Source organism: Podarcis bocagei (assembly GCF_964188305.1).
Source record: "Podarcis bocagei genome assembly, chromosome: 12".
Lineage (NCBI taxonomy): Eukaryota > Metazoa > Chordata > Lepidosauria > Squamata > Lacertidae > Podarcis > Podarcis bocagei.
The window spans coordinates 22,869,132-22,896,806 of record NC_138137.1 but is presented as its reverse complement, the minus strand read 5'-3'; the positions used below and the strand labels follow the sequence as shown (position 1 = coordinate 22,896,806).

At 42.9% G+C, this 27,675-nt stretch overlaps 1 protein-coding gene and 2 long non-coding RNA genes across 3 annotated transcripts; 2 read left to right on the top strand and 1 right to left on the bottom strand.

Annotated features, from left to right (window-relative positions):
• The first annotated feature begins 124 nt into the window (after positions 1 to 124).
• On the top strand, positions 125 to 22,929 carry OXNAD1 (oxidoreductase NAD binding domain containing 1). Its single transcript, XM_081164806.1, is given in 9 exon segments — positions 125 to 314; positions 316 to 346; positions 6,438 to 6,583; positions 7,933 to 7,996; positions 10,193 to 10,299; positions 16,753 to 16,894; positions 20,204 to 20,446; positions 21,785 to 21,893; positions 22,464 to 22,929. Coding segments are annotated over 9 exon segments (1,185 nt in total). The 5' UTR covers positions 125 to 126; the 3' UTR covers positions 22,619 to 22,929.
• Positions 874 to 6,545, bottom strand: LOC308570275. The gene is made up of 3 exons (XR_014001067.1): positions 6,413 to 6,545; positions 2,114 to 2,189; positions 874 to 1,015 (listed from the first exon to the last, which is right to left on the bottom strand). It is a non-coding gene; the product is annotated as an uncharacterized lncRNA (long non-coding RNA).
• On the top strand, positions 10,301 to 16,746 carry LOC308570257. Its single transcript, XR_014001049.1, has 3 exons — positions 10,301 to 11,833; positions 12,328 to 13,599; positions 13,633 to 16,746. It is a non-coding gene; the product is annotated as an uncharacterized lncRNA (long non-coding RNA).
• Positions 22,930 to 27,675: the final 4,746 nt, after the last annotated feature.

Below are 27,675 nucleotides of genomic sequence, written 5' to 3'. Positions count from 1 at the left end.
CCTAGAGCAACACACGGACGGAAGACAAGGAAAAAACCTATATCCGCTGCACGTGAGTTCGAAGCACCCGGTTACTGTTTCCGCCTTCGGGAGCGGGGTGACGTCGCTCTGCCCCTCTGAGTCTCTATGGTGGAGCCCTTCTACGCTTTCATAAGAGCGGGAAAGCGAGTTCCGATACTGGGCCGGAAGTGCCTAAATCATAGCGGCGGACTTTGGCTTCCCGCCCCCTCTTCGCAAGATGCCGTTGTTGTGCCGGAGAGGAAGTGGCGGTGCGGGTGCCGGTTGCTCGTGACTGGGCCTGTTAGGCTGAGGCCGGGCGACGCGTCCTGAGGAGTCTGCGGGGGGAGTAAGTCGCCTCCCTTCGCCCTTTTGGACCCCGCGAGAGGCGGGTGAGTCTGAAAAGGGACCCGCAGGAGTAATGAGGCGGTGGCAACCCGCGCCCTGTCACGCCGGAGCGAAGCCCCTTCAGGGCATAGCTATCAACTTTTCACCTTTTTAAAGGGAAATTCCCTTATTCCGAATAGGATTCCTCGCAAGAAAAAGGAAAAGTTGACAGCTGTGCTTCAGGGACACTTTCACTGGGTTTTACTTAGGATGTGTTTATTTATTATATCGCATTTATATCCCACCATTTTTTTAACTCGAGGAGCTCGAGGTGGCGTGCATGAGTCTCCCCGCTTCATAATCACCCCCCCAACAACCCCGTGAGGTAGGACAGAGCGAGCGAGTGAATTGTTGGCCCAAGGTCACCCGGGAAGCTTGGTCACCCGGGAAGCTTGGTCACCCGGGAAGCTTGGTAGCCCATGAAGAGTGTATACCTGAAGGAGCGTCTCCACCCCCATCGTCCAGCCCAGACACTGAGGTCCAGCAGTTTCTCTTACTGCAGGAAGTGAAGTGACAGGGGCCCAGGCAGAGGGCTTTCTCGGTAGTGGCGCCCGCCCTGTGGAACACCCTCCCAGCAGATGTCAAGGAGATAAACAACTACAGAACTTTTAGAAGACATCCGAAGGCAGCCCTGTATTGGGAAGTTTTTAATGTTTGTTGTTTTATTGTGTTTTCATATGTTTGGGAAGCCGCCCAGAATGGCTGGGGAAACCCAGTCAGATGGGCGGGGGTATAAATAATAATAAATTTTCTGTTTGCCTGGAGGGACAATGGAAGACATCTAAAGGCAGCCCTGTATTGGGAAGCTTTTTTAAGTTTGTTGTCTCGCTGTGTTTTTATATTATGTTGGAAGCTGCCCAGAAGGTTTGCTGCAACCCAGTTGGATGGGTGGAGTATAAGCAATGCTTTTCTCCCCTAGGTAAATACAGTCATACCTTGGTTTGCGAACATTCTAAAACGTTTTGGCTCCTGAACGCCGCAAACCCGGAAGTGACTGTTCTGGTTTGTGAACTATTTTTGGAAGCCGAACGTCCAACAGGGCTTCAGTGGCTTCCTATTGGCTGCAGGAGCCACACTTTGGTTTCCAGATGTTTTGGAAGTCAAACAGACTTCTGGAATGGATTCTGTTCGACTTTCAAGATATGACTGTCGGTGCCAGTACTCACCATGAAGTTGTTACAGTAAGTGCCACACTTTTTAACAACAACAAAGAGAGGTGCCGGTACTGCGTAAGCTTGAGTACCCCCCTGAAAAAAGCACTGAGTACAGTATAAGTAATAAATTATTGTTATTAGAATTTGGATCCTGGTCTCTCCCAGGTCCCGGACAGGCATTAACCACTACACTGCCACTGGCTCTTTCAGACAAAGCTTTCCTTTCCCCCTTCTCCCCCACACTGACACAAGAAGAACCCTGCTGTGTCAATCTGTAGGTCAATCCGTTTGTTTGTTTGTTTGTTTGTTTGTTTGTTTGTTTACATGGTTTTTTTACCCCTTTCCTCCCATCCCCAATTTATCCTCACAACAACCCTGTGAGGTTGGCTAGGCAGAAAGATAGTTTATGAAGGGGATAGCTGAGTGGGGCACTCCTACCAAAGCTGGTATTTATTGGCACTCTTTGTGGTTATTGCTGGGTTTTTCACATACCCCACTCCCTGTTCAAAAAGCACTTTGTGTTTGTAAAGTATGGGATTGTGAATAGCTTTTATTGTGTTTGCCTTCAGGAAAACTTTGAGGGATGAGTCAGTATTGGACGAAGAGCCTCTTTTATCTCCCTTAGTAAGAGTGATTTGTCCTCCAGGTGGGCTGTAAACTTAAAATTGGAACTGCAGGTTGGTTAAGTTTAAGTAGTTCTTGCATACATTTCAGCCTGATGGCAGATCATTTTCAGTGTCTTGTCAGTCATAGTTGTTAATGAGCCATTTCAGGTGTCAAAATTAGTCCAAACATAAGAGATACATGAGTGCTGTGGTATCATTTCAGATAAGATGCATCTGTTCAATTCAAAGTTTGGTGTTAAGGCTGCACTCATTCTCTCTCTCTCTCTCTCTCTCTCTCTCTCTCTCTCTCTCACACACACACACACACACACACACTCACTCGTGTGTGTATAAACTCAGGGATGTACTTCTGAGTAGACATACATAGGATTGGGCTGCAAAATAGCTTTGTGGAAAGTTGTAGCCTGAAAACTAAACTAACTGAGCACACCCAACATAGAATCAGAACATTATTATTTTAAAAAAATAAACACAGCTCACCTAGTCAGTTGTAGTTCTCAAATGCATCTGTACCAGAAAGGTTCTGACTGTCTCTGGAAAATGTTTAGGCTCTGATCATATCTTACCTTGACATCTGGCAGGTTTATTTTCCAGTATATTTGTTTCCCATTATTTAAAATAGAACCTCTCAAGTGACTTCATTTGGCAAACCCTCTCTTGCATCTTGTCACATTTTGATGCAAACAAGTAGGGCTTTGCAAAACTGAAAAATAGTACAAAAGATGGCTGTCTGCAACCAAAACACAGTCATTGAGATGTGTTACTTTCAGCCTGCAATCCTGTAGAAATTTCTTTATGAGTTAGCTCCATTGAAATCAGTGGGGTCTATCCTGAGTAAAGATACATAGTGTTGAGCAATATGTACACAACGTTCCCACAAATATTTTTCTATGTATGCGTCCATAGTACATTGTTCATTTGCTTTCTCTGATGCCCAGGACAGATATAATGCTCACAATATGCTATCTATGGTTAGGAGATTTTTAGCATGTATTGGAATCATGAGTATCTTATCCCTCCTTTTGCATGGGTTTGCCCCCCTCTTCCTTTTTCAGACTCCATGATGCATTACTGTTCAGGATAACCATGCTCAGACCACAGTTGGTATAGTTGTAATGTTGCACCAAGGAAAGGAAGATTTATGCATGAGATTAAAGGAGGGTGGTGAGGCAAGAAATATATGGATCCCAATCAACTCCATTGTTGCAGTCATGATTTTGAGATGAACACCATTACATCAGTATTGAGCCTGAGCACAGATGTTGGATTATTCTTTGACAGTGCAATCCTATACATGTCTACATAGAAGTAAGTCAATGGAATTTAGAATTGTAGAATCATGGAGTTGAAAGGGACCCTGATGATTATCTAGTCCAACCCCCTGCAATGCAGGGATATGCAGTTGTTCCTTGGGGATCGAACCTGTAACCTTGGTGTTATCAGCACCATACTCTTAACCAACTGAGCAATCCTCTCAAGAAAATGTATATGGAACTGCTACCTGAATTACCTATTAGTTGAAACTAGTTTCACATAACGTAAAATCCAGGCAGAAGAATAGGATTCTGTTCAGCGTTTATCTTAGAAAATGAATACTGTTGTTTTATACGATCTACCTATCATTCTTGCAAATGTATAGCAAGATTGTAATGATTTTAGCTAACTTGCGGAGCCAGTATCTTTTGTCCCTGCTTATTTAATTTAGCATCCACATGTGCCCAAAAATGGTGATAAATGTATATACACCCCCACCTGTGTTTGAATATATCTGTAACAAAGTGTTGTGAAAGCTGCCAGCATTAATGGGAGAGATAGAGAGAGGAAAATGTGGGGGAGAACTGAACAGGTTTGTTTGTTTTATGAGCCAAATGTGTTGACATTATAAGAGAGCTCTGGAGATTTGATGACTTTAAGGAGTCAAGGAGTCAACCACTAAGCTATTCCCAATGACATAATGAGATTAATACATGTATATCAAAGTTCACAGGGATGGAGCTAAATCATACAGAAGAGAAACCTCATCTTGGTTCTTGAAGTGGTTGTTCTAAACTACCTCCTTAATGTCATGGAAAGAAACATTTGGGATTTGGGGGGGGGGTATTGCTTCTTAAAGTCAGAGAGGTTAGCCACCAGCAGATGTCACTAGTAGACACAAAAGCATGTTGCAGCTGTAAAGGCCTATACAAACTATTGCTGTGCATGTAACACACTTAAAAATAGACAACAAAAAGAGTGGAATATTAAATGCAGTAGTTGTGTCTGTGTTATAAAGCTGTGAGTTGAAACACTATACAAATGTTGTGATCTTAAGCATGTTGGCTTTGCACTAAGTGCTATTGAACTTAGTGGAACTTTTCTAAAAGTGAAGAGGATTGAGTCCTTAACATCTGAGGGCTCGTTTTGGGGAAGGCTGTGCCAAAAACACCATAAAAGAAGCTATAGCTGGTTTTTTGTTTCTTTGTTTTTTAGCATAATACAAGTTAGACAGTACACAACCTACTTAAAAGCTAGGACTATTTCCTAGTTCATACATTTATTACATTGTGTGTGCACTTATTAATTTTCTTGGAGTAGCTTCTGAGAAGACCCTTGGTTATTACATGGCCAGCAGATTGTCATCTGGTGACAACCCAGAAGTGGGCCTTCTTGGTGATAGCACTCATGAATGCCCTTCCCCAGATAATTTGCAAGGCAGAAATCATAATGACTTTTAAACAAATCTTTAAAGGATCTTCACTGGCACAATTCAAAGTGTTGGTGCTGACCTTTAAATCCCTAAACGGCCTTGGCTCAGGACACCTGAAGGAGCATCTCCACCCCTATCATTCAGTTTGGACACTGAGGTCAACTTCCAAGGGTTTTCTGGAGGTTCCCTCACAGCGGGAAGTAAAGTTACCGGGAACCAGGCAGAGGGCCTTCTCGGTGGTAGGACCCTCCCTGTGGAACACCTTCCCATCAGATGTCAAGGAGATAAAGAACTACACAACTTTTAGAAGACATCTGAAGCCAGACCTGTTTAGGGAAGTTTTTAATGTTTGACATTTTATTATTTTTTGTATTTTGCTGGAAGCCGCCCAGAGTGGCTGGGGATGCCCAGCCAGATGGGTGGCATAGAAATATATAGTAATAGTAATAATGATGTATAATCTTTAAAAATGAAAAAGAAGAATTGAGTACTCCGTTAGTACCTGTACTATGAATCCTCAAGGACTTGGATTTTGTTTTAGTAAGAGGTGGAATACTGGCCTTGATTCATCTCCATGTGGTAGTTCTTGTGTGCTTCTCTATTGAATTAGCCTCATCTGCTCTAGTGGTGGCTCTGAAAACACACTGGATTTAGCATGCATTGCTCAGTGTTTTATGATGAAAGCATTCATGCTAGATATGCATTTTCATGTGTGAAATCTTTGTGCCGAGAACCCAAATCCGAGCTATATGATGCTTCCTAAAATAACTCTTTGTACCAGTTGTGAGAACCTGGAGCCCAGATAATGCATTTACCCGCCCCCAATTTCACAGCCCTCTGGGGGTTGTGGCACAGAAGAGAAAGATGGGGTTGCAGTGAAGGGTGCACTTAAAGTTATGTTAGCCTAAAATGTTCAGCTTAATGATTTTAAAAAAAACATGTAAATAAAAGGATAGTTGCCATTCAGGAGCCTCCATCTCCTCAGAAAGGGTGACATGAAGCAGTGGTTGCCAGCATTTAATTGGGTTTGCCTCTGTGTTCAAGAATATTCAGTGGTCTTACTCCCTGGCCTGTCCTCTCCCAGTTCTTGTGTTCCATTGCGCGCGTGCGCACACACACACACACACACACACACACACACACACACACACTGGCTTGTAGTACATCAACACATTCCCTAAAGGGCATTTGTTAACTTGGAGAGACACATATAGTAATGAGAAGAATCTTGTCTTCTGGTTAGGTGTCTTTGACTGAAGCAGCTGTAGTCTGAGAGAGAGATGTGTTTATGATGTGAGTGCCTGTTTCATGGAAAGTTTCTGTGATGTCAGCACTTGTCCAGGAATGAGCTCATTTCGCTTAAATCACCAAGCCAGCAACATACTTTTTGTGATAGGTAACTCCTCTTTTAAATATTTGGAAAAGATGTTATTTTTTTCTCCTTAGAATTGTGCAGGTCTGCTGTTTGACACAGTTGTCGATACTTGCTAATTGAACAAGTATTTTAGGAAACTGAAAAATCAAGCTTTCCAAAAAACTTAAAGAAAACTACAATTGTTAACTGTGCTGTTTTTTTTAAAATTGCAGGTGCTTATAAGACTAGAGAACGCTATGGTCTGTGCTGCTGTTTTTGCTATTCCTCCGTTGCTGAGAAGTACTGCTGGAGTTCTTCCCATTTGTTCTTCTATCTTACATCTGAAACATGCGGCGCTATGTTATTGCACAGTAAATGGGTAAGATGTTTGTGTCCTCTAAATACTAAAATACACGTTGAGAGAAATGGAAATATCCCCATAATACATTTATTACATTTCTTTAAATTTATATGTCACTTTTAATTTCAAAAAGCCCTGAGGGGTTCGCAAATCACATTGTCATTTACATAGCAGAGCAGAGCAAATTAAACCAAAAAAACATATTCACCCTTAAAACAGCAGCATATGGGAAACAATCCCATAGAGTCTTCTACAAGTCCATTTTTCCAGAACCTAATTGGTGATAACTTCGAGAAAGCTTGAAGGAATACATTTTTAACACCCAGCGAAACTGGAGTAAATATTATCACTGATGGACCTCCAGAGACTTGGTGTTTCACACAGGATGCTGCAGCCAAGAAGGCCCTCAACTGAGTTGCCACCCCTTGGGGCTCAGCTGGCAGTGGCACCCCAGGAGGGTTTTCCTCCAGAGATCTCAGTGGCTGGGCTGGCACATGGCAGGAGATGAATATTTGGGTCATTTAGGGCTTTAAAAAACAAAACAGGCTTAAAAGTGAACAGGCAGGCAGAGCAGATTGTGGAGAATAGGTGTTACGGTGACTCTGAAATGGCATGCTGCTGAGTAATCGGTTGGCAGCCTTGGACACCAGTTGCCGTTTCCAAGCCATTTTCAAAGGCAGCCATGTGTAGAGCACATTGCTGTAATCCAGGCTTGAGGTTATCAGGGCGTGGATCACCATAACAAGGTCCAGGAAAGGCTGTAGCTGCTGAATCATCTGCAGCACAAAAAAGTGTATTTGGAACTTCAAAGATGGATCTCGGAGTATGCACTCGTGCTTCAGGCACCCCATAACAGTTTGTCCAACCACCTCCTAGATTCAGAAGCTGCCCACCAACAGTACCTCCTCCGTCTTGTCAGTTTATTGGTCCTCAGTCATCCCATTATTGTTTCCAGATACTCATTAAGTACCTGGAAACAAATCCCTGGATAAACTCTCCTATTATCTTCATACAGACGTTGAACATTAGAAAATTTTATGGATGATAAGTCTATGAACCGTGATAATTAAATGGAAGCTCAATATGCAGAAGTTCTATACCTCTGAATTTTAGACCCTAGGCACAAAATGCCCATTGCCTATATATGACTTTCAAAGGCATAATGATGGTTACTGTTGGAAACAGTGCTGAATTTGACAGACTTTGTCTCTTCTGGCAGCTCAGTTCTGTTCTTGGCCTTAGAGTTTTGTTCTTAGTGACTAGCGACAACTGAATCCTAACTTTAAACAGGTCTTCAATGAGCTTTTTTATTTAAGCTATACAATAAAATTGGGTAATGACGGTCTTAATTTGTCTTTCATTCGAAGCAACATGAAATCAAAAAGAAAGCCAGATCATCTGGAGAGAACAGCACATGACTTTCGACAGGAGGTTGGTATCACACAGCCTGAAATCTACCATGTGCCAAAGAACTTGGATGAGTTTGGTGGAGACTTGGCCCTTCTGTTTAGGGAAGTTTTTTATATTTAATGCTGTATTGTTTTTAACACTTGATTGGGAGCCGCCCAGAGTGGCTGGGGAAACCCAGTCAGATGGGTGGGGTATAAATAAATTATTATTATTATTATTCTCCTCCTCTCTGTGATTCTGTTTCATTTATCATCTTTTTGTGATTACACGGCTTCAAGATGGCTTGTTTCTAACAAGCAGTAGTCAACATTAACACAGTTTGTCAGGTCAGACAAAACAACAAGCTGCGGTTAAGGAAAAACGGAAGCAAAAACTCCCAGACTCCTCATGACTGTGCTGGAGGAGTATGAAGGGAAATGAGGGACAGTCCTATTCTGCTTCTTAGCTCTAGCTCAAACCTGTTTCCCATAACAACGTTGCATGCAGGATCTAGTCATGTAGTCATGGCTATAATATTTTTGTCCGCAGATTAGGTCACAGGTTAATGTGAACAGGGTAAGGCTAGTCATTTCCTACCCTGGGGCTTCACTGGGGCTAGCATGAAAGCCGTAAATGATTTAACTAGCGTGACTGTTCTTTCGTTGCTGTTGTTTGACATTGTCTATTAAAGTTATAAAGAAAAAAGTGTGTTAGCTTTTAACTGGCAAGTGTCCTGTTGTTTTACTGGACAGTAGACATGTTCAAATATTTTTTTAGGGAGAAATTCATTTCCTGCCATGTGTTTCAAATTAAAATGTAGCTTGGTTACATTTCATTTGTTAGACGCCAATCCTGCTGGATGGGAAATGACAGAGTCATAGCTGGAATTTGATGAGATTATGGTGTTGGTGGTTTTGTCTAGTTTTTTACATCTCTGTACTTTTGGACCTGCACGAGTCATCTGAAGAACCTGGCTTTTCAGAATATTAAAGTATCTGTAGTGAACACAATAATTTTAAATAGTAGTTTAGAGTGTGCAGGCTGTAAAAGTCAGGAAAACGCAGCAGAGTTAAGGAATGATGTAGACTGAGGCCTTTGGAGAGCCCCATGGTATAGTGGTTAGTGTTCAACTAAAACTTGGATTTAAATCCCCATTCAGCCATGAAGCTTGCTGGCTGACCTTGGCTCAGTCACTGGCCCAGTTTGCACACAAATTTAAACCATAGTTTAAATTTAAAGTATGGTTTAATGAACACAAGTGCCTTGCTGCACTCCTTCTCCTGACTGTGTCATATGGAGGAAGAAACAAGGTGGAGTCAAGCAAACCTAGGCTTGTCAGGGCTTGTGGTTGGTGCAAGAGCCTGGGCTCAGACATTACAGTACAAGAAGCCAGACTCTGGTTTGTTTAAGTGGCACAGTTGGGAGCAGCAGTAGTGCAAAGCCCAATGGTTGGATGTTACATGAAATTTAACATTTCTCAGACTAAGCTACTTCATTGTGTTGCTATGAAGTTAAAATGGGAGAGGGGGGAACTGCCCAGAACTTATTGGAGGAAGGCAGAGGGCCTTCTCAGTAGTGGCGCCTGCCCTGTGGAACACCCTCCCATCAGATGTCAAGGAAGTAAACAACTATCTGACATTTGGAAGACATCTGAAGGCAGCCCTGTTTAGGGAAGTTTTTAATCTTTGATGTTTTATCATGTTTTTAATATTCTGTTGGGAGCCACCCAGAGTGGCTGGGGTATAAATAATAAATTATTATTATTATAATAAATAAACTTAAAATAAATTCCCACTACTGTTCCCAATTAGACCATCAACAAACTCGGTTTCCTATCCATAGAAGAACACAGTGATGCAGAGATCTTAAATTCATAGAGCCCCGCCCTCCCCCCATGTTTATAGGATTTAGCAAGAGAAAGGCATCAGAATGAAATTCCTAATCCTTGGGAATAAAAGAATTGCAAGGCTACAATCCTAAACGCTTCCTGGGAAATAAGCCCCACTGTACATAGTGAGACTTACTTCTGCATTAGCATGATGAGGGTTGTTCTGTAGATGTTTGAGTCATTGTAGAACGGGGGATAGGATTGAGACTCCTAGTTGTCTCATTTCAGTATTGGTGACGGATGACTGGAAGGAGGTTTCAGTACGTGGGATATTCTCACTATTGAAAATGTTGAGATGCTTTCTTGAAACAGTAGTGGTGGTATTGGTAACAGTGGTTTTTGTCTTTTAGATCATTTCCAAAGCAAAAGTGTGTGGAATCACCAGCGAATCTGAAACAGTTAAACGTCTCCGTCTGGCAGTCACAGATAAAGAATTTACTTTTAAAGCAGGACAATGGTAAAGTTCCTTCTTCTGGATTTATTAAACAAGAGGGGAAACTTTCGAGGGCAAGCCTAATTTTTCGAGACATTTTTGCAAATTGATCCAAGCAATCAGCTTCTGTGGTATTCACAGAGACATGGGCTTTTCCTCTTCTCAGCTTTCTATGAAACAGCTGGTAAAAGTGGTTTGGGAATTTGTCCAAATTTTATCTCCATGGAAAACATGGCCCTGCTCATCAAATAGAATAAGCCTCAATTATAACTCTTTTTGCATCGCCCCAATTTGTTGCTTTGTGCTACATTTTTTCCTGAGAGAGCTGTATCTTAAGAATTCCAAAAGCGCACTCCACATATAAATCTCCTGGGCGACAGAGTGCTTTCTGTGCGTGTTGCAAATGATTTTAGTTCATATCACCACGTGTTGCAGAAGAAACCTCTTTTGAAGACTTCCAAAAGCAGGTTGCATTACAGCATGTGGGAAGCCACTGCTCAAAGAATGAGAAAGTCAGCAGTTTCACAGGGAATGCCCTGTTCATGCCTCAGAATCATAGAGTTGGAAGGCACCCAAGGGTCATCTAGTGGTCCAACCTCCCGCAATGCAAGAATCTTGGCTAAAGCATCCATGACAGGTGGCTATCCAACCTCTGCTTAAAATCCTCCAAGGAATCCACCACCTCTAGTGGGAGTCTGTTCCACTGCTGAACAGCTCTTACTGTCAGAAAATTTTTCCGAATGTTTATTCCAAATCTCCTTTCTTGTAACTTGAATTCGTTGGTTCATGCTTTCAGGATCTGTGAGTTTTTTCTCTGGACAATTTATTCATAGTCTGAATTGGATTCTGTGCTTGTCAGGTTGGGGAGTTCCTGCCCTCCCAGCCCCCTTTTTTCTTTATTTTTGTTGCTCCATCTGGTGAACAGGTTTCATAGGAATCGAACTTTATCTGATAGGATGCTAATAGCATGAGCAACTAGTTCAGTGTTAATTTTGCAGCCTTTTACATTTAGAACAAGAAAACAAGATGTTGATTGCAATAATTCATGTTTGTGGAGCAATTTGCAGCAGCCTTTGCACATGTGCACAGATGCATACTAAATTTGTGCTTGCTGGTTCTTGGAAAAACATTTACCCTTCAAAAATGTTTTGGTAATTATCATACTGAAAACTGGATTCTGTAATTATAATTACTCTTTTCATTATCTTCCTTTTAAAGTATTCTAATTCTGTTTGGCATGCTAACTTTCTGCCAGTGCAGCCCATAAGTGTGATTGTGTTCTAATGAGAGATACTAAGAACTAGGCCACGAGAGAAAAGGTTAATCGGCCTACTTTTATAATGAAGTGGCAGGGTTTCTCTTCATAATGCAAACATGCACAACTCCTTTGCATAATATAAAAGTCACATAGCTGCTTCCAAGGAGCTAGTATTTTGCTCAAGATATGCCTACTTCGAAGATATGTCTAGCATCACAGATGCAGCTTGCCAGAATCTGCATAGCAGTATTTCTTAGATTGTTGCATGCTTCAGTCTCTCTTGAATAGTAGTCTAGGGCAGTGTTTCCCAACCACTGTTCCGCGGCACACTAGTGTGCCGCGAGATGTTGCCTGGTGTGCCGCGAGATGTTGCCTGGAGGGAGGCGGGCGAGTCGGGCGGCGAGAGGTGGGGCGGCGGCGGCGAGGAGAGGCCGCCCAGCGCGGGGCTCTCGCCGTCTGCCTGCCTGGCTGCCTGCGAGCTCGGCGGGCAGCGCCTCCGTCCGCAGCGCCCGCCTCGCGGCTCTCATTCCCTGCCCCTGCCAAAGCTCACCCAGCCAAGCCGCGCTCTCCTTCCTGCCTCGCTTTGCTGCCTCCTTCCCCCCCACCCCCAAAGCTTGGAGGTTCCCTGGCAAGGGGGAGGGGAAAAAATTGAAACTTACACTTTCGTGCGTCCCTCCCGGCGTGACGCTGCGCGCTGACGTCACGGGGCTGTAATGGTGGTGTGCCTCGAGATTTTTTTCATCCAACAAGTGTGCCTTTGCCCAAAAAAGGTTGGGAAACACTGGTCTAGGGAGATATATAGTGAAAGATACTATTCTTCCTTTGCTTTAAACTTTCCAGCCTACCTATTATAAAACTGTAATGCTGTTTGACTTAACAACTGTTACCTTCTTAAGCAGCTTTGTAAATAAGCCTGCAAAGTTTACGGGCCCAGAAACATGTTTATTAGTCTGCCTGGGGGGGCTAACAGATGATGCTTGCTGCATTTCTATGGAAGAAGAGCTTCCCTTCACTGGTAGCCCACGTGGTTTCCATACTGGGTGTAGAGGAGGCACAAAGCACTCCACCCCTTTCTGCTAGCCCACTTACTCACTTGCATGCAGTTCCTTGTCACCTATGGCGAGCAGGTGAATGATTAAACACAGGGCTGCCATAAAGATTAAAGAAGCAATATGAGTGTGGGTGTTTCATAGAATCATAGAACTGCAGAGTTGGAAGGGACCACGTGAGTCCAACTCCCTGCAATGCAGGAATATTTTGCCCAGTGTGGGGTTTTGTTCTTCAAGTCTTTCCTGCATGGATTTTATAATCCACAAAGAAAAACCGGAAGATGGGATATCTTGTGGCATGGTGGGTAGGTGGGCGGCATCTTCCTAATAGCCTTGGCACCAAATTAAGACTGCAGCCTGATCCAAACTTAAGTTGCCATTATACAAATCTATGCTGCAATCGCCTTTGGAATACTGTGTGCATTTCTGGTCACCTCTCCTCAAAAAGGATATTGTAGACTTGGGAAAGGTTCAGAAAAGATAAGCCCAAATGATCAAGAGGATGGAGCAAGGAAAGGTTGCAGCGCCTGGGCCTTTTGAGTTTAGAGAAAAGGTAAGTAAGTGTTGACACGATAAAATATTCATATGATTAAGTAAAAGGTAAAGGACCCCTGGACGGTTAAGTCCAGTCAAAGGCGACTATGGGGTTGCTGTGCTCATCTCGCTTTCAGGCCAAGGGACCCGGTGTTTGTCCGCAGACAGCTTTTCAGGTCATGTGGCCAGCATGACTAAACTGCTTCTGGCACAATGGAACACCGTGAGGGAAACCAGAGCGCATGGAAACGCTGTTTACCTTTCCACCACAGCGGTACCTATTTATCTACTTGCACTGGCATGCTTTCGAACTGCTAGGTTGGCAGAAGCTGGGACAGAGCAACTGGAGCTCACCCCATCGGCGGGGATTCGAACCGCCGACCTTCTGATCGGCAAGCCCAAGAGACTCAGTGGTTTAGACCACAGTGCCGCCTGCGTCACCTCATATGATTATCTATGGGTGGCATAGAGAAAGTGGTTAGAGTTTTTATCTCTAGATAAAACCCACTCCCTTAGAGTGCGTTTTACTCTCATAACACTGGAACTCATGAACATCCAACAAAGCTGATTATTGGAAGATTCAGGACATGTAAAAGAAAGCCCTTCTTCACACGGTGCATAGTTAAACACTGGAACTCACTCCCACAGGAGGAAGTGATGGCCCACCAAGTTGCAGAGCTTTAAAAGAAATCCTCGGAGGATCATGCTATCAATGGCTTCGCTTAGCCTTCAGGGTCAGAGGCAATAATGCCTCTGAATACCAGTCGCCGGAAACCAAATGAGGTTGTGCTTGCAGGTTTTCTGCAGGCATCGGGGAGAAATTCCATTCATACTGATTTTCTCACCATGCAATCATCTGCATGCGTAAGTCCCATGGTTGTCAGTGACGTTTACTCCCAGAAGCATGCACACGATTGCAGCCTTAAGTATCCAAGCACATAAGGATCGGATCACACCAAGTACCCATAGTCCTTGCCAATTTGCCAGCTTTAAAATGTAGAGGTTCTGAGGTGCCCTGAAAGATTTTACAAAATCCCAGCGTTAACCTCTCTGCTTGGGTAATACACAGCTTCATGTAAATAAAGAGAGGAGCCCAACTCCATTCAAGTTAAGGGGAAACCTTGTGGTTGACTTTCATGAAAAATTGTGCAACTATTTGCCCCAGACACAGAGGTTGACGCAGAAATGCATTTCTGCACATAGATTCTGTTTTAAAGGCTGTGCAACAGGCTGTGCGTAGAGCAGGGAAAGCAGATACCAATCATGAAATGCATGTGGGGGGGAAACATTTGAAAGGAAAGCGATTTTTAATGGTCCTTGGGAGGCGTTCCAGCATATATTATGAGGAACCACTTTCCTCCCCTCCTAATCAGGTTTCTGTTCATCTTGGGTTGATAGCCTGTTTTATATAGCACTTGTTAGGTTTAATTATGAATAAATGCATATAAATATCATTTATGTGCATGCAATTATATACAATATCTATAGCTTTCTGTGTGGAATATGTTACAAGCTCTTGCTGGTATCTATAATTAGTGAAGAGCTTCCGTGATAAAGTCTAGCAGGTTAACTGTTAGGGAATTCGCTTAAGCTTGATACTGTTTCACAGTCAACTTATACTGCAGTATCTTCATAAGACGAAATGGGTCTTGCTTCCTCTGTTTATCACTGTCGTAGGCAAACACAGGGTTTGATGCACAGGGTAAGAGCCTCTTGAAGCAAGATTCTGGAGCATCTAGGTGGGCAGGTGCTTTTCAGCAACCTCAGTTTGGTCGTTGTCATATTTTAAATAGGCTCTCTTTCTCCCAAGGCTGCTTTAATGGTCCGATTTGGCTATTTAAAGTTAACTATGGATTAATGTGAGTGAGGAATGTGCACTGTGATGGTCCTTCTCTCCTGCTGCACTGCCCATAAAACAAGCCAGAGTCTGGTTTGTTGTGCTGTCTAAACCCGGATTCATGGTTTGTTTGGGAGAAACAAGCCTGGCTTTGCAGGGCAACGACAAGCCAGAGTCTGCTTTGCTTTATCTACGGTGCAGCAAGAGCATTTGAGCAGTGTGTAGCAGCAGACTGGTAGTTGAAATTAAACCATGGTTTGTTTAAAACTATGGTTTAATGTAATGTGCGAACCATGCCATTGTTTCACCACTGTGGTTCTGTACAATAGAACCGGTCTTAAATCTTTTATAGATCATTTTGGTGGCTTTGTTAATTTACAATGCTGAGGTATATTCATGCAGTTATTTTCTTTGTAACTTAACATTGTTACATCAAAATGTGTATTGCATCATTAGTTATACCAGCAAACAAAAATCTTTCATTCTCTTGTTGCTTTAACTTGTTGGTGTACTGGTGCCCTTTCCTGCATTTTCTTTCATCTCAGTCGGTTATTCATTTTTACTGGTACTAATTGTTACAAGGTCTCTCTCACACATAAGTGCAACCTTCCACGAGTAGGGCCTCAGAGGGCTTTTAAAAAATATTATTTTATATAATAGTTGCCCAAAGTATGCACATATACACACTCTCATGGAGGAGATTTCTTAAAATGAGATTGTGAATTAGCTAGCGCAAATAAGCTCTCTAGCTCCTGCCTTTACGGAATTGGTAAAGTGTCAATGGGCAAATTTGCACAAGAGCAGCTTTGAGGCATTCCAGTGATAATTGGGAAGAATATTTGTCCTCACAGAGGGCATGGGGGTTGTCGTTTTTAATGAAGTACTAGCTTTTGAACAAAACCCAAGCAAGTAGGGCACTAAATACAGTCACAGGTTAAACACCCTGCTCAACTTGTACTAAATTAAACTGTTCAAACATATAGTGTTAACATTTAGCAGGTGAATTATTTTGCCACTAGAGGGTGCTATAATGCAGCTTGGAAAGTATCATTTATAAAGGGTCTTTTTTTGACCTCAAGGTAACTAGACTTCATAATCTGTGAACTCTTGTATGTAAAAAAAAACCAAAAAAAAAACCCCCAAAGCTCCCCGCTCCTCCTAGATGCTGGTTTGGAAAAATAATTGAGTAGTGTTGATTTTGGAAACTTAGTGAGAAATTCGCCTTTAGAACTTAACTCATCTGGAATGGTTGATCATGGTGTGGAAGCAGACTTCTGTAGCTGAATGAACGTAGTAGTGTGGACGACTTTACAGAGTAAAATGCATACCACACTTGGGTCTGTACGCACCCATCTCCTTGGGAGATCTCCAGAAGGCTAAAAGATGGGATGTTAATACAATCTGTGCTACATCAATAAGTTCCTTTCAATTATACATCACTACAGAAGCAATCAGCCATTCTGTCTGGCTGCACCTGAGGGGCAGGTAACACTGCAAGGTCCATTAGGTTGGCTCGGCTGGGACCAACTACCATTCGCCTTCTCCCTCCATTGATGAAACCGTCAGCTCCAGCGGCCCTCCCTTCTGGTCATTATTATTATGTGGCATTTTGTAAGAATAGGAACCAGGAAAAAAATAATGTGTAGGATACATTCAAAACTTGTCCTAATAAAAAAAACTACATTACAAAGTTGAAGAGATAGCAAACTGGAACTTTTAAATGGAGGATGAAAAAGAAATTTGCTTTAGAAGACACTGAATAGAGGACTTTTCTTTCTTGAATCTGTTTTTTCTCACAGGGTAGACTTCTTTATACCTGGAGTTGCTGTAGTTGGTGGATTCTCAATATGTTCAAGTCCTGGTCTGCTGCAGCAAGAGGGAGTTTTGGAACTAGCAGTGAAGCAAACCACACACCCTCCTGCTCATTGGGTTCACACTCAGGTATTTATAAGCTACTTAGTGCTATTGTCCTCATTTTTTAGTGTTGTTTTAAAAATTATTCCACTGTTTCAACTATTATAACTCCCCTTGAGATCTTCAGGTGAATGACACTGTACAACAATCTTTTAATAGTCTGCCCAGACTAGTATTCAAGTCAAATTTCATTTCAGTTTTGTACCTCCTTGTCACGGGCTGCGGTGGGAGCTTTAAGTTCTCCTACAAAGGTTTCTCCTCCTTCAAAGGATAGGTGTAGTTTCTCTACAAAAGCATTTCCTTTTCCTTGAATTGAAAGCTTTACCTTTTTAACGCAACCCACTTTTCAAAACTAAATTTATGCAGTTGCATACACAGTTCTCCTTCCTTTGTGCATCTGGTCCAGTATGGTGGGAGTGAGGGGCCTTGGGACTGATTTGTGAAACAGCCACCTTCAGCTTTTGTTAAAACAAATTGGCAGGTGACCAAGGCACACAGACGTGACACAGATTTGCAAATAGTAAAAGTGCAATTCTGAAGGGGGGGAAATTGGGAGAGAGAGAGTTTGGATTTGATATCCCACTTTATCACTACCCGAAGGAGTCTCAAAGCGGCTAACATTCTCCTTTCCCTTCCTCTCACACAACAAACACTCTGTGAGGTGAGTGGGGCTGAGAGACTTCAAAGGAGTGTGACTAGCCCAAGGTCACCCAGCAGCTGCATGTGGAGAGGCGGAGACGCGAACCCGGTTCACCAGATTACGAGTCTATCGCTCTTAACCACTACACCACACTGGCTTGGGACATCTGCCAGGAGAAAGGGCAGCTATAGGCTTCTGACCTGTTTATAAGCTTGTATCTGTTTTATCTGCTGCAGCATGGAAATACCAGAAAGTAAAGTGACTGGTGTCAAGACATGTGGACTCCTGTCGAACACAAGTCTCTTTAACAGAGCAAATACAAAGGTCTGCTGTGGTGATCTGGAGCTACACTTAACTGTGGTTATGTTTGTTTAGTTATATCATACTTGAAACATCTCTAGGCCGCTAATTGGGGCAAGCAAGGCATCTTTCATAAAAGCACGCTTCAAGAGAATGCCATTTTTTTATTTGGGGCCTTACTTCTGTTCTGTTGGGAGTCAAGAGAAATATGCTTCTCTCTCGCTGACATTGTATTTGTTGACTAACATTTCAGTGTAAAATCAATGCCGTCTGATCACTTGAGCAAAAAGCATCCCCGAGTGAGCCCTAATCCATCCGGTACCATGTGACCATAAAAAGTGCTCCTACTGTTCTTAAATAGGTTAGTTTCATGCGCCATTGGAATTTCAATAAAATAACTCACTTTGAAAGATGTTCTGGAGAAGTATAGAGCCAGTGTTACTGGACCACACATGCTAATAGAAATCCTTGTGGAGATTTCCTATTGATTTCCCTGTTGCTCATTAGGGACCTCTCAGAACCTAACTTCATAATTATCTGCCTTTGAGGCATCTCTTAGGAGTTTTCCTTCCTTCCTTCCTTTCCCTACTTTAATTTTTTTAATTAAATTCATAGTGGCACAGCACTGAAAGCAGTTAAAGGCATTAGCTAGTTCTGGGGAGAGCATGTCAAGACCCTGGGATTAATGGTGATCTAGAACTGCTGATTATTATTCAAGGTTTTTTATTATTAAAAAAATCTATGTTGTATCAATTTGTAGCTTTTAAACTGGGCATCTGTATCCCTAAAATGAACACTGTCATCTGAAGAGATTACAAGCCTATGCCTTTTAAGAAAAATGTGGAATGATTATAGAGCCAATGCAACTAATCTTAGATATTTCCATTGCATATGATTCTGTGGTACGTTTTTCTTAAATTATGTAGTGAATTGTGAGATCTAAACAATAAGTGGTTTTGAATCTCTTAGTAGCAGTAAGGCATCTATCATCTATATCTATCATCTATCTATCGTTTTATTATGCTTTTTATTGTTAACTCTTTGGGATATTTTAATTTGTTTTAAGGGATGTATACTGTGCATTTGAAAATAGCTATAAAAAGAGTGGCTGGACTGGTTTAGAAATCATTGAATTGTAGACAAGGCCTAGTTTGCATGTCTAATGGGTTTGTGTCTTAATCCGAGCAAATTTTATTGTGTATGCAGATAAATATATAACTATAAATTTCAAAGTACTTTTTTAATGCAAGATGTAGAAGGGCACAGTACTGTTCAGTTTTATTCCCCTTTCTGTGTGCAAGTAGAACACGTTTAGCCTCACTGATTCTCTGGGAGTGTTTCCGCTTCTGATGTTTTATTGGGTGGGGAACCTTGGCATCTTAACCCCTGTGTGCAGTTCCAGTCCTGCAACAGGGCTTTTCTCCCCGTCCCCATATGCAGTATCCAGAATCCCTGAAAATGCCAGGGGACTTTGCAGAATGGTGTGGGTTGCAGAAGAGGTGGAAATTTATTTGCTGATGCAGGGGATGGTTCCCCAATTTCTGCTTCCACTTGTGCTATGCCTATTGAATCCCAACCAACTACTTCAGTGCTTGAGTCCAACATGACGATATTAAATTTTCTTTTGACTTCTCTCACTTTCAGTAGTTAGAAAATGTTAACTTTTTAAACAAGACGTTCAACAATTTTTTGGCCATATCTTTAAAAACAACTTTCATATAGTTCATCTGTTTTCGCCCCAATGAGGTCATTCCACATAGTGCTTACTTAAAGACGTGACCCAAGTTGACCTGCGCTGTGTCAGTCCAGATTTTACTCCGCATAATTTGATTTTCCCTGGAAAGGGTGTGTGCACTTTTTTATTCCAAATCCACTCCTGTGTGTCTGTGACTGGTAACCCTTTTTGGCTACCATGTCACCATAACAGCTGCAAAGATTGATTGATATGATTGTAAGCTAAACACTGAAATGAATGCAGGCTTGCTTGTTATGTTTTTTTGGAGAGCACGGACAGCATTTCCTTTTAAAAACCCATTACCACTGCAGAATAATTTCTTCCCACTCTCTAACATTCCTCTTGGGAGCATTCATCTAAAAATACAGCTGCTCAACTCCTGGGACTTTCCAATCCCTTCCTTGCGGTCCCAAGTTCTCTGAACATCACACTCCTTTGTTTTAAGCCCGTATTGTGGAATCGGAGGAAGAATGTAACCATATATCGTTATCACTTGGAGCAATCTGCCAAATGACATTCTTAACTTTGGAGAATGTGTGTATTAGAAGAATCTAACTTTTTCTTCAACCGGGAGGCATGTAGGAGTGGCTTTTCGGATACTGCCCTGTCTGATTTACTTTCAAGCCCTTAAATCTCTCTCTCTCTCTCTTTTCTCCCTTAGTGTACACTTGGCTCAGAGGTGGCCTTGCGAGTGGGAGGCAACTTCTTCTTTGATCCTCAACCTGCCCACGCCCCTGCAAACCTCGTGCTCATAGCTGGCGGAGTCGGAATTAACCCCTTATTTTCTATACTGCTCCATGTCGCAGACCTTCAAAGAACTCGAGAGAACAAAGGATCTGGCTACAAAATGGGAACGGCAAATCTGTTCTATTGTGCAAAAAACACTCACGAGCTGCTCTTTAGGGTAGGTGGCATTATATAATGGTGATGGTTAGGAGCATTTGTACCCTGCTGTTCAGCCAAAAGGCTCCCAGAGCAGCTTGCAATCAATTAAAACAAGATAGCCCCTACCTGCAGGCTTACAAACTAAAAAAGAAAAACAGCACACAAGGGAAAGGGACAGGGAGGAAAGAGACGTACATTCATAACACAAAAATATATATATCCATTATTTGCTTTACCCCAAGATTAGCTCTGAGACTGATTGGGTAGAGATGAGCAGAGAGAGGGGCATCCCTTGCTGAGGTAGATGGTCTCAGTCTCTGCTGCCTACTCCTCCCTTGGCAGAAGCGGTCATAGTCTGCCACTCCTCAGTCAACGCAGCTGTCAGGGAACTGCCATCGGCTCAGAGGCGAGAAATAGAAGGGCAGTTGTGTTACAGGGAGCCTCCGAAAACCTTGCGAAGCAGTTCCTCTTCCGGGGAGGAGGAAAGCCCCACCTCCAGTGGGGAAGAGGCGGAAGGACCAGAGGATGCTGGTGGGAGCCTTAACACCGCTCCTGGGCAAGCCGGACAGGAGGGAAACACGCCCTTGCCATCGCCCATCCTGTGCAGTAGTCTAAGGCGCAAAGAGGGAAGGAGAAGGCTGGGGGTAACGAAACTCTTATGTTGGGGGAGGTCCAAAAGACGACCACTCCCGGGTTCTGCTAGCGATTGAGCCAGACATGAGCTTTGGGGCTCTTCACTGTAAATAGATTGCACCAAAATAAAGCCCGTAAAAGACAGGTTGGAGTCCTGCCTGGTTACTCTTGAGCAACCGCAACAGCCATCTGACAGCAGCCATTGGAGTATGAAGGCCAGACAAGGGAGGCCACTCTAGACACAAGCTGCTGCTGCTTCTCCTCCTCCTGCTGCTCCTCTAGCTGCCCGTCAGACCTTTGCTCCAGAAGCAGTGGCCTGTGGAGACGTTGAACAGATTCTGGGAGGGGCATTTCTTCCTCACTGGGCACGAGAAGTCATGTTCTCCTGCCAAGGTTTCCATCTTCCTTTTTCATCCCTGCTGCCAGGTCACATGTATGTGTTTCCTCCCTCTGCATCTGCAACTGCGCTAAGGAGGAGAAACGTTCACGAGAGGGGGGCAGAAAAAGAGTGGCCATCTCCCAAAAGCTTATTTGTATGTTTGGACGGCATTGTAGGAAGTATTCCCCAGCTCTCTTGGGCAGTAGGAGATGAGAAAGTTCCATTATCCTTTGCTTGAACAGAGTGCTGTGTTCTTACACTCGTCTTCCAATCTGTGGGGTTGGGACTAAGCATCTGCTTTGATTTATCGGGCTGTGGCTTGAGCAAATATCATTCGCATTCCAGAAACATATCCTTGGTTTGACGAACACATTTCCTGGAAGAATCACATGCAGTTTCCATGTTACCAAGCAGAGTTCACCAATCTGTGAAAATCTTCAGCCTTACATCAAGGGTATGTACTGTACGTTAAAAGTATTCACTGCATTGTGAGTTAGCATTAAGGGGACATAACTCAATTTGATTCTCTGGCTGCCTTTTCATGTACATAATTCTGGTCCGAGACTTAATAAGGAGTCTCTGTAATCCCAGTTGTATTTCCTCAAAAGTAATTCCCATTGTTGTCAATGGGCTTTCTCCCAGGCAAGCTTACATGGGATTGCAACCTAAGTGAGAATATCGTACCCAAAGTTGGACAGCTTCTCTGCTACATTCAGTGATCTTGTATCTCCTAATTCTCATTTACCATTTCCCCCCCGACAACTTTATATTTTTCTTGGTACTAATTAAATTAATCGTGTTTCACCTTATGCCACAGCTCAAAAGTTTTGATCTCTTCCTGGGGTTTCCTGTTAAGGAGAACAGACCTTTGTCTTAAACAATAAATCTAGCAAGGACTGCAGTAAATTTGTTGTAAACTGCCCCACGTAGCTGAAACAGACCTAGCTGTTGAATAATGGTGGTTTCTTCTTTTGAGTTATTAAATAGATTCATAATTTCCCTTATTTCTTGTGTTCTGTATTAGAAGGAAGAATATCTGCAGATGATCTAGAAAAACACATATCCACGGATACTTTGTGGTATATCTGTGGTCCACCTGCAATGATTGAATCCATCTCCAAAGTGCTAGCAAACCTTGGTGTGACTCAAGATAAAATTTTCTTTGAAAAGTGGTGGTAGCACACAGCAGTTCTTCAGCGGAAGTTAAAAAGAAAGAAAATGAAACGCGCACGCGCACACACACACACACACACACACACACACATATACATTTACTATAATATATACACACTGATGAATGCTGAGAGTTTGCAGAGAATGTTCTTTTCCCTTTGCCCCAATGAGATCTTTATCTATGAAATTATGTTAACTTATTATAAACCTGGCCAACCTATCTTTATAAAATGTACTGTGTTTATTTTTGTATCATGACAAACTGGTGTGTGAGAGAGTGAACTGTAACCTCTAAAAGTAAATAATATATTGCCTTACACATTTTCTGAACTTTTTATTATAACTATAATGTTTGGGACAAGAAGGGACAGACGTGGGCTGAAGGCCAAGGGGAGACTCAGGCATATTGAGAGAGAACTGCACACAGGGGTAAGATCTGCCTCTGACAGAGGGCTTTGTATTCCCGCCCCCTTCTTTTTTCTTTCCCTTTTTCTTTTCTTTTTTTAAATGTTTATTTAGTTTTTTTAATTGTATCATATGCTGAAAAGTTTCAATAACATAAGTTTTGCAGTTTGTTTCCTCTCTTGACTGCTGAAGAGACAAGCCCGCTGTCTGCTTTAAAAATGGCTTGTCTTCTCAGCAGCATTGAAATAAGCAAAACTTTAGCTGCACATTCCAGGTATTGCATGCTACTTCTTCAGTGACCTCTTAAAGCCATGGCCTTAACTCATGGGAGTTTATTACAAGCAGCACAGGGGGTAGCGGTGAAAATACAGCTGCTGTGCATTTGTGTGTGCCAACAGTGTGCGAAGGACAACTCGTGGAATCGAGCGGACTCAGATCCCGGATTCTGTGCTCATGAAATGGCCATTCTTGTGAAAAGTCTTCAGCAGTGTACCATCATAATGGAGAAGAGCATAAGAAAACCCATTACTTGGAAGGAAAATCCATTGATTTGTGTGGGATTTGCTTCCAGCTGAGGTGTTCAGGACTAAGTAACCTGGGCAAACAGGTCTGCATGCTAAGCTACCTAAGACTATCGTATCCTTATGACACTATATAAACCAAGGGGAAAACAGCTAATTTAAAGGCTGCTGTGTCACTTCATATCCATGGTAATTAGGAACTAATTATGTAAAATGCCTTGAGGCTACCAAAGGTGTTAAACTGATACCATGATTTGGATTATAATGCTTAAGCATAAGCCTAATTACCTTGATGAGTTTTCTGTTTCCTCTGTGTAGAATGCGATATGTCAGCATACTACCTTTCCATGAAATGGAAGGGAACTTCTGTCTGTTGCCTGATGTTCAGCTTTGGTGGAAAGGGGACTTTTTAAAACAGAGTTACAATCTCTGTTTGTTGGCTTTTGCTGCTTTGACAGCCTCCTGCAGCCCATCCGGCATTCAGTTGCCCCTTCACAGACACCGTGCCAGGAACTCTCCCCGGCCAACACACTATCAGCATGAGTTTGAAGTGGCCTGTCTTACTCGTGCATTACGCTAAAAGAACAGCCCTGGTCATTTGACTAGTGAGTTTGCCTGGTGTGTACCACCTCAACAAAAAGGAGGTAGGCTCACTAGTGCCCATTTGCTCTCCATATATTTAGATTGAATGCCTGGAGGCTTATTCTCTTATGGAACTCCCTGTCACAAGGTTTCATAGCCACTAGCTTAAATGACTTCAAAAGGGTATTCAGAAAATTTACAGATGATCTATCTATGGTTATTAGTCATAATAACCTCCAGATTTGGAGAGTCATATGTCATTGTATACCATTATATACCTACCTCTGGGCTTTACTGAGGCTTTTGCTTGGCCAGTGGGGGGAACTGGATTTGATGGAGCTTTGGTCTAATTTGTTGGGTGGTCTTATTTTTTATACATTTGCTTACAAAATGTTAGTGGCCTTTCTTGGTGTAGCTAGTTCTCATTAAGTGCTGGAAACTGATTATTTATCCCATTTAGTTTGAAAATGTTAGAGATTCTGTGAGTGCAGACTACTAAACTTACATTTGTTTGTAATGTCAGATTTTAATATTTTTAAGAGTCCATCTGCTATGTCCTGATTTTCTTCCTTATGTTACTCCTGTTAATCACTTGTGTTTCTTCAAGTCATTTGGAATGACTAATATACTTGTTGTAGGTGAAATGAATGAGATGCCAACTGGTCAGAGCAATTCACACAGTATGATTATCACAGATAGTCCCACATAAGCCTTCTATAAATGATGACTTCAGGAAGGGAGAAGTGAACTTTTGGCATGGATTGTGGCAGCTGCTAAAGCAGTGTTTCCCAACCTTTTTTGGGCAAAGGCACACTTGTTTCATGAAAAAAATCTCGAGGCACACCACCATTACAGCCCCGTGACGTCAGCGCGCAGCGTCACGCCGGGAGGGACGCACGAAAGTGTAAGTTTCAATTTTTTCCCCTCCCCCTTGCCTTCCTTCTGTGCCAACCGCCAAAAAGCCAAGAAAAAAGCCAAGACTTTAGGGCAGCAGGTCGACACGGAAGAAGCTCCTACCTAAGGACAGGTGCGACGGCCGTGTCCTCTTCTGCCACACTTGGCAGCCCTGCCTCACGGTCGTGACTCCCACCCTGATTTCTCCCCGCAGGTCGAGCGGCACAGGCAGCCCAATGTGTCCAGCCCAGACACAAGCCCCGCTTCCCCACTCTAGATCCTGAATGCGACCAAGTGCTCTGGACTCCCGAGCAGGGTGGGAAAGAGGACTCGCATCTGGTAGCCTCCGGGCTCCTCGCCTGCTCGAGGGATGGCATTGCAGGCAAGCTGCCGGCCGTCGCCATCGCCGCCCCCTCATGCGAGTGGACCTGCCCGGAGTGGTGGGCCGGGGGAGGCTCGCTCTCTGTGGGGATGTGGCCCGCACGCGCGGCCCCGCTTCCTCCTGCCCAGGGCTGAGCTCCTTACCCGCGATCTCAGTCTCGCGCATGCGGATCCCACTTATTCCGAAGCTCGCGCCACTAGCCGGGGCTCTCACACTGACGTCATCGCGGCTCGCCGCCGCCCTCGACTTCCCTGTTCCCTCCCCTCCCTCGGGTCGCCGTGATTACCAAGGACTGCAAGCTGCTCGGGCGAGCGTGGGGCATTAAGTGGGAGAAGGAAAATTAAAATTAAAACTCGCCTGAAGGCCGCCTCTCCGGATATGAAGCTATCTTTCGAATTTTTTAATTTTTCCCGCGGCACACCAGGCAACGTCTCGCGGAACACCGGTTGGGAAACACTGTGCTAAAGTATTAAATCGTTAAGAAATCTGACTACTGTATATCTTTATGGTATAAACATCTCTGGAATTTAGTTATTGCAGGGGGGAAAATGACACCCAAGTTACGGGTCTCTAAGGAACAGGAAGATCCTGATAATTTCCATTCATTATGGTGCGTTTTTATATAATATAGTTTAGTTTCAGGTTTACAGATATCTCTCTCCCTGTGTCACCTAAATAAATATGGCTGTCATGATTTTAGATGGTTATTATTTAATATGTTTAGGTTTTGTATACCCTGCCTTTAGTTGGCTATATTATTGAATTTTTGTTACTGTTTAGTTGTCAGTATGGTTCCATAATAACTAATTTTAAAACATACTTTTTTTTAAAAAAAAAAGGCTGGGTGCAAGCACAATTGAGACATCTTCTGGACATGTTTTGTGTAACATGTCCAGCACTGCGAACATAGCCAAGGAATTCTTCTGTAGCGATGGATGTCTGATCAGAACCTTCTGCCCCAAACAAAAAAGGAATCTACACATTAGCTGCATGCAAGCCTTGTCTGGACGCTTTGCGTAATATCAGAGACGTGTTCCATTCTTTAATGTTGACCAGTCAGTCTGATCAACTTGCAGGAACTCATGGGAAGGAGGCCTTACATTGTGCCAAATTCTTTTGAGTATTGTGGTTGCTTCAATTTTCTAGAGTTCACCAGCCAGAATGGAAACTTAATGGAGCTGATGGCAATTATTCCAGGCACTTCAAGTTGGGTTAGATTCTGGTAACAGGCCCTTTGTACGCCAAACAGTGCTGATGACTAATTTATAGCATGCAATTTAAGAACATTTTTTAAAAAATCAAACTTGAGGGTGTTGTTAAAAAAAAAAGTCTGCTCAAACCACCCAGCAAGAACCAGTTTAAAAACATTGGTCAAACTCATGACCTCCATGTTCCAGAAGTTCCTACCTCTTTTGGATCGAAAAAGCACATTGCAATATGAAAGATGGAATTCTGAAGTAAATTTTCAGTTCCCTCCCCCCCCTTTTTTTTTTTTACTTATACATTGCACCATTCCTTAGCTGCTGGCAGATTTAAATGGCAGTACTTGCTCTCCACTGCTAGGCTGTGGAAAGAGAATTTATTCTGATAGCATTAGCTCTCCTTGATTTCCAATGAGCCAGTGTGACATGTCAGTACCCCTATTTGAAAAGGGGAGAGAGGAGGAAATTGCTTGGCTCCGTGCAAGAGCATGCAGGGAGTGGAGCTCTTGTCAACTCGTATAAATATTGAGGATGCCTTTTTCTTTGAAATGCCAATTCCGATCTTTTTAAATTCTCTGAGCCGGAGGGAATTAATCTTCCTGAGAAAGGAGATTATCTATGACAGTAGCAGTGTCAAGCCTAAAGTGGAACTATAAACCAATGTTCTGTAGCCACCTCTTAATACAACTCTTTTACCTGTGATTTTAAACAGCTGAAAGAAAGGTGGAACATGATGGCTGACCTATTTGGGCTACAGTAGAACAGTGGTGAAGCAGTGGGTTCCTACACAGCCCTGCTTCCTTCCAAAATGTCAACAGATACATATCCAAAAGACGCCACGCTTTTTACGGCCGATTTCTCCCCTCCTCCATCATGCCCCTACTTCTGTCAGTCCTTATATGGACTGACTACTACAGGAATAATGGCTTGTCTCTTTAATTGAGGATGTCACACACACCTAGGAGTCTGTAAAATGTGTCGGCGAGATGACCCTAGGAACAGGCGCAGGATTCAAGGACTATTAATTGCAGAAAGGGTGTCTTCTCTTGCGAATTTCAAGCCTGCTATAGTAAGTAT